Here is a 7,413-nt window from a genome sequence, read left to right on the forward strand (position 1 = left end):
TTGCAGAAAGGATGTAATTGCACTAGAGAGGTTACAGAGGAGATTTACAAGGATGTTGCTGGGACTGGAAAATGCAGCTATGAGGAAAGATTGGATAGGCTGGGGCTGTTCTCCTTGAGGGGAGATCGGATTGAAATGTATAAAATTTTGAGGAGCCAGGATAGAGAGGAGGTGAAGGGTCTATTCACCTTAGCAGAGGGGTCAGTGACGAGGGGGCACAGATTTAAAGTGATCGGTAGGAAAATTAGAGGGGAGATGAGGAAAAAAACCTTTTTCCACCCAGTGGCAGGGGTCTGGAACTCACTGCCTGAAAGCGTAGTGAAGGCAGACACCCCTCAACTCATTCAAAAGGAGTCTCGATATGCACCTCTTGTTGTAACCTGCATGGCTACAGACCAAATACTGGAAGATGGGATTTGAACAGATGGATAGTTTTTCAGCTGGCACAGACACAATGGGCCAAGTGGCCTCTTTCTGTGCCTTAAACTTGCTATGATTTTGTGACACCACTTTCAAAACCAGCTTCAGTTTTTTTCTCTGAGCTGCCCCCACCCCACCTCAACCACAATGCCCCAGTTCTCAACAGGTGCTTACAATTCATGGTTAAGAGACACTCACCTTAACCATTACTTAATTTCAGAATTGCAATGTTAGCTTTAAACCTACGAAACAGGAGAACTCGTCAGCAGCCTGAATTAATCTGTACCACAGAACCTCATGTAACTTCTGCACATTATGCCTGCTGCAGCAAAGCACAGCTCAATCACCATTCAGCTGAGCATGGCTAACAAACCAGAGATCCATGTAATTGTAGTCATGCAGAATGCCTTGCATTAACATGGGCAAATGCACCCAAACAATGCTGCTTTTTAAAAACTACCTAGGAGCACTGTATCCTCTCAAGTACAATTAACCCTTCCACTGGGACAAGGCAGAAAGAAGAAACACATGTCACTATTGCAACAGGAGTACATATGGGACTTTACCACATTAAAAAGTCTAGCATTTATCGTGTATAGCATATCCACTCCCATAAAACCATGTGGTTATATCCTCAACACAAATCTGCTGATATTCAAATAAGCACACCAAAAACTATGAACATATGCAATCCCCACAGTTGAGGGTGCAACCTCTTCTACATCCTTCAACGCAAAAGTCTCATGTCAGTCAGGTTTTTGAGCAAAAATTGCTACTTTTTTTCCTTGCAATTTCTTCAGTTCCTGAAGATAATATCTTGCACAAATGCAGAGATTCTGCTCACCATTTCTTACCTTAAAGTGGCCATTGTGGAACTGGAAAACTGACTCTTACCCAATCCCAGTCAACAATATTGTGGCTACTTCAGCACAGATTAGGGTTCAAACCAGAAACCTTTCCGGTACAGCTCTGCTCTTCACTTCTTTAATCAGAATAGGCATTAAGAGGCTATGTAGTGACCCATACTTCAATGTTTTAAAATGAAACATTTAGGTTTCTTCCTCCTTTTCCTGCCGTTGATCTGCTCCCCTCTCAACTGAAGCTGTTGACTCCTTGCGAAGCAATAGGTCCAAAGCAACCAGACAACCTCCAGTGCCTTGCTCACATTTCATGCACAAACCTGCACAATAAACACTAGTATGCGAACTGAATACCTCAACCATCACAACCAAGTTTAATTCCATCCACCAGTTTATCTCTAACTGGGTTAGTGGATAGCCATGAAGAGCAGCCAGCTTACAGTGTTTCTACCCTCACCCTAGGTGAAATAAGTTAATTCAGCCTGGACCACAAGTCAAACCTGAATTTAATGAATAAAATCACCAAACCAAAAGGAGCTACTGATCATATTTTCAACAGCTCCAGGACTCTCCCTCTCTAAGGAAATTAAAGCCTATATACCTTCCCACTGGGGGTTCCAAACTGTGATTACAAAACTCTAAGTACTGCTTTAAGAAGTGAATCAGCAACATTTTACTGAACCCTACTCTTCTTAAAGAACATCCATAACTAATATCAGTGGACACACAAGTTCTCAGTTTCAGATTATTAGAACTTAATGCAAGACCATGATAACAAAGGAAAATAAGTAAAAGGAAAATACTGCAGATGCTGGAAATCTGAAATAAATACACACCAACCCTTGTTGCTCCAGCATTCTTTTTTTTCTTTTGGGCCTCCTTATCTCGAGAGACAATGGATACGCGCCTGGAGGTGGTCAGTGGTTTGTGAAGCAGCGCCTGGAGTGGCTATAAAGGCCAATTCTGGAGTGACAGGCTCTTCCACAGGTGCTGCAGAGAAATTTGTTTGTTGGGGCTGTTGCACAGTTGGCTCTCCCCTTTCGCCTCTGTCTTTTTTCCTGCCAACTACTAAGTCTCTTCGACTCGCCACAATTTAGCCCTGTCTTTATGGCTGCCCGCCAGCTCTGGCGAATGCTGGCAACTGACTCCCACGACTTGTGATCAATGTCACACGATTTCATGTCACGTTTGCAGACGTCTTTATAACGGAGACATGGACGGCCGGTGGGTCTGATACCAGTGGCGAGCTCGCTGTACAATGTGTCTTTGGGGATCCTGCCATCTTCCATGCGGCTCACATGGCCAAGCCATCTCAAGCGCCGCTGACTCAGTAGTGTGTATAAGCTGGGGGTGTTGGCCGCTTCAAGGACTTCTGTGTTAAATAAATAAGTGCTGGAAATACTCAGCACGTCTGGCAGCATCTGTGCAGAGAGAAACACAGCTGACATTTCAAGTTGGATATGACTCTTCAGAAGCCATATCGACTCAAAACATCAACTCCGTTTCTCTCTCCACAGATGCTGCAAGATAAAAAGTACTTCCTTCTTTCTTCCCTATCCTCACTTTTCAAAATTCACTTAAATCTGTAGGAATCCTGATTGAAACCTAAAACCACTGAGCCCATAAGGGTACTGTTTTTCACAGAATCACGTTCACAAGTGACTATTCATAGTCTTAACTGTAGAATAATACAGGAGATAATCAGAGCACAGAATCACACAAATCACATGATGTCACAACAGACTGGAGTGTTTCTGGGTTCCTGTGAAACTGCTGTCCTACCTACACAGTAGTTAATGGGACACGTGTCAATTTCAGTTTTAGAAAATATATAACATGCACATATGAAATATTTTCTGAAAAAAAAAGTAGATTAAAACAAATTAGAAAAGAACACTCCTGCAAATGGGTCATGTTTTGAATCAAAGAAGCAAATAAAAACTTCTATGTATCATAGTTACACCAAGTGTCTTTGGCGTGTAGTAAATTCATGATCAAGTCTTGGATAGAATCTTTAAGTCGCCTTCATTTAAAGAAAGTCCATTCCATTTTCCTACGCCTTATTGCAGATTTGAATTCGTTATTTTGGATTTGTTCTCTGTATATCTAGTGGATCTGCAAAAATCTATTCATTACTCGGCCATTAGCATAGTATTAGACGCTTCTGTGCACAAGATGTTTCGCATTTAAAAACAGTTTTACTAGAAAATACTGATTATGCATGTTCCACTTAGTATGGTCCATTCACTCCCTCGTGTCCAAAGGATAAATGCTTGAACCGATCTGGTGCAGAACTAGCTTAGCCAACCATCATCAGATTTGGCTGGACCACAAGCAGCACTACTGGGCCTTAATATCCTCAACCAAAACTACACACTACTCCAGGATCATCCTGCAATGCAAGGATAACACCAGACTTCCTTTCTCCACTACAAACCATCTCCTTAAACTCAACCTCCCCCTCCACCAAGAAGTGTGAGGAGTGCATGGACATCTTTGTTACAAAGATTGAGTCCAACCATTCAGAAGTTCGCAACTTTGGTATTCTATTTAATCCCAAACTGAGCTTTGAACCCCATACCCCCATCACAAATCTCCATCCTCCATAAACTTCAGCTCATCTAAAACTCTGCTGTCCGTATCCTAACCCACAATTTCTGCTCATCCACCACCCTTGCTCTCCCTCCAAATTAAAAATTCTCAACTTCATGTTTAAATCCCTTCATGCTCTCACCCCTTCCTATCTCTGTAACATCCGACAGCCATACAAACCCTCCAAGAGTTCTGGGATCCTCGAACTCTGGCTTCCTGTATATTCCCCACTCTTTTCACTCTAGTATTGACTTCTTTTTACTGCATCCTGCATTTTTAAATAGTCAGATTCAACAGGGAAGATACTCAAGATTGTGCCCTTTATAATGTCTAAAAAGAATCAAACAGGACAGGAAGCTATTTGGCCCATTGGACCCCTGTGCTGGCTCTTTGGCAGAGCTTTCTAACCAGTCACACTCCCAGGCTTGCTCTGCATAGCCCTGTATTTTTTTTCTCCCAAGTAATTACCCAATTTCCCTTCTAAAATTACTATCGAATCTGCTTCCAACACCCTTTCAGGCAGCACATTCCAGACAACACAACTCACTGCTTTTAAAAAAAGCTTCCTTGTGTCACCTCTGGTTCTTTAGCAATTAACTTAAATTTGTGTCTTCAGGGTACTCTCCCTTCTGTCACTGGAAAGAGTTTCTCCTTATTTACTCTATCAAAACGACTCATGATTTTGAACACTTCTATCAAATGCTTTCCTAACCTTCCCTGCTCTAAGCAGAACCAGCCCAGCCTCTCCACATAACTGGAAGTCCCTCATCCCTGGTATCATTCCAGTAAATCATTTTGGGCGGCACAGTGGTTAGCACCGCAGCCTCACAGCTCCAGTGACCCGGGTTCAATTCTGGGTACTGCCTGTGCGGAGTTTGCAAGTTCTCCCTGTGACCGCGTGGGTTTTCGCCGGGTGCTCCGATTTCCTCCCACAGCCAAAGACTTGCAGGTTGATAGGTAAATTGGCCATTATAAATTGCCCCTAGTATAGGTAGGTGATAGGGGAATATAGGGAAGGTGGGGATGTGGTAGGAATATGGGATTAGTATAAATGGGTGGTTGATGGTCGGCACAGACTCGGTGGGCCGAAGGGCCTGTTTCAGTGCTGTATCTCTAAATAAAATAAAAAAATAAATCTCTTCTACATCCTCAAGGCTTTGACATCCTTCCTAAAGTTTGGTGCCCAAAATTGAAAACATTGCTCTAACTAGCGTCTTATAAAGATTTAGCATAACTTCCTTGCCTTTGTACTTTACGCTTCTATCATTAAAGGCAAGGCTGTTAAATGCAAGTTTAACAGCCTCGTCAACTTGTGTTGCCATCTTCAGTGATTTGTGTACATTCATCCTCAGGTCTCTATTGCTGCACCCCCTTTAAAATTAACTCTATTGGATCTCCTCATTCTTCCTACCAAAACAAAATCACTTCACTGCATTAAATTTTATCTACCACATATCTGCCCATTTCACTAGTCTGTCTATGTCCTCCTAATGTCTGTCACTATCCTCCTCATTGTTTACTACATTTCCAAGTTTTGTGCCATTTGAAAACTTTGAAATGATACCCTATGTATCAAAGTCCAGGTTACAAAGGGACAGCTGCCCTAATATCAACACCTGGGGAATATCTGTGTATTTCCTTCTGTTCACCAGTGCTCTCTGCCCTTTAGCCAATTTCATATCCACACTTTAATGCCAATGGCTTTAATTTTGCTAATGCAGCCATTATGTGGTATCCACTACCTTCTTCCCTCTATTCCACCTTATTCTGTTCTAAGGTTCTTGCACCAAAAATGTTAACCCATCTTTTTCCTCTACAGAAACAGAATGACTTGCTGTGCATTCCTGGTATTTCTTTTCATTTCTATTTCCAGCATTTGCAGCTTTTTTAAAAAAATGTATATTTGTGCCTAATTGGCAATTATTCAAGATTTTCAAACTACATTACACCATGTAGATGTGATGAATAGCCACTGCAGGTTCACGCTCAGCAAATGATATCTGGAAAGTCCAACTGCCTTCTCTCACATACAGCCATTTACTCTTTCTAAACTATTTTCCAGTGTTAGTCTGTTTAAGAATACAAAATAGCTCCTTGGATTTGCAGGTGGGGTGGGAGAGGAGAAAAGAGTTCTCCTGCCAAAAGTCAAGTGTCCACATGTCCCACAAACAAAAGAAGTGTTTCTGAATGGATGTCTGCCAAGCAAAACCAAAGGGGCATGTAACTCTGCCCACTGTACCAGTTTCAATTAAAGTTGCTTACCAAGGTCATCCTTTTAAAATGCCAGAAGGTGGAGATCCATTTTGATTACAACATCATCTATTATACAATTTACTACAACGAGAAGTTTTTTTTAGTTTCCATATTAGAAAGAATACATTCTCAAGGATTTGGGAGGAAAATAGCATTTCAACGCAGAATTTTGACAATTAAGTGTTTTAAACTGTAATTAAATTGGTGACTTAAAGCAGGCTTGTTTTAAACACAAAAATCGCGGCTTAATTAAAAAAAAAATCTTCACAAGCCCGATTACAAATACTACGACCCAGCCATTCAAAACACCGCCTATAACAGGCAAGAGAAACGACAAAACCCTTTTAAATATTGAAACCACATTAATAGATTGAAAACGATGTTTAAAAAATAAAATTCTATAACCTCCATCCCCCAACAGGCCTAAAGAGAAACGATAAATACAATTAAAACAAAATGACCATTTATTATTGTAAGACGAGGCGCAGACCGCTACAACTCTACAATAAATTTAAATTAAACCCGAGCTCCACAAGAAGGTCTGAGTAGATTGAGAGGCCTGAAGGCGGCGGCAGGCAGGCGGCCTTTCACCAGGGTTATTCCAACCGCCCGGCCTCTTGATTTCCTCTCTCGCCGCTAACCCTGGCTCTCCTCATGGTACTTACTATGGCATGGCTCGGCTCGGCCCCGTTCCACTTCCACTCCCCCTTCCCTAACGGTCGCCGAGGTTTACTCTCATCTTGCGCCCGAGGTTTATTTTTAATCGTTTTCCTGGGTCTTTTTTAAATTCCCTTTACGTTTCTTTCCTCTATTGAAATTTCCTCCGTCTTTTCCTTCTCTCCCCCCACCCCTCCTCCTTCTTATAACAAAGCGCCCAGTCCCAACATGGCGACAGACGGACAAAAACAACAAACCCGCCGCAGCCAGCGCCAGCCGGCTCGACGTGCCCGACGCAGCGTCACCTTACATCACCTCTCCACCCCAGCACGCACGCCAAGATAAAACACGTGCGCATCCGTGCGTCGCGCTCGCTCCCGGCCACGCGGGGGGAAGGAGGCGTGCGCGTTTCTCACTCATGCGCATGCGTGCTGGAGCACCCGCAGCAAAGTGGAAGGAACGGGTATTGAAAGGGTCTAGCGCCTGCGCTGTGTTGCTAAACTAATCACACCCAGAGAAATATACAAAATACAAATGTATTGGTTTGACAAGTTTTCCCCCCTCTTACTTTGATTGTAATTTCAAAATTATTGCTTGTGCCTCTTTAAATAGGGCAACATATTAAGTCTCA

At 42.5% G+C, this 7,413-nt stretch overlaps 1 protein-coding gene across 2 annotated transcripts in view; it reads right to left on the reverse strand.

Annotated features, from left to right (window-relative positions):
- Nucleotides 1–7,075, reverse strand: part of papola (poly(A) polymerase alpha) — a 95,174-nt gene extending 88,099 nt beyond the window's left edge. The window contains exon 1 of one of the 2 annotated variants that reach the window (XM_068038613.1): nt 6,791–7,075. In XM_068038613.1, coding sequence (XP_067894714.1) covers nt 6,791–6,798 — 8 coding nt within the window. In that variant the 5' untranslated portion in view covers nt 6,799–7,075. The remainder of the gene's footprint in view (nt 1–6,790) is intronic. The other variant, XM_068038612.1, reaches the window with a different exon arrangement.
- Between the last annotated feature and the right edge of the window lie 338 nt (nt 7,076–7,413).

This window comes from Heterodontus francisci, chromosome 9 (assembly GCF_036365525.1).
Source record: "Heterodontus francisci isolate sHetFra1 chromosome 9, sHetFra1.hap1, whole genome shotgun sequence".
NCBI classification, from domain to species: Eukaryota; Metazoa; Chordata; class Chondrichthyes; order Heterodontiformes; family Heterodontidae; genus Heterodontus; species Heterodontus francisci.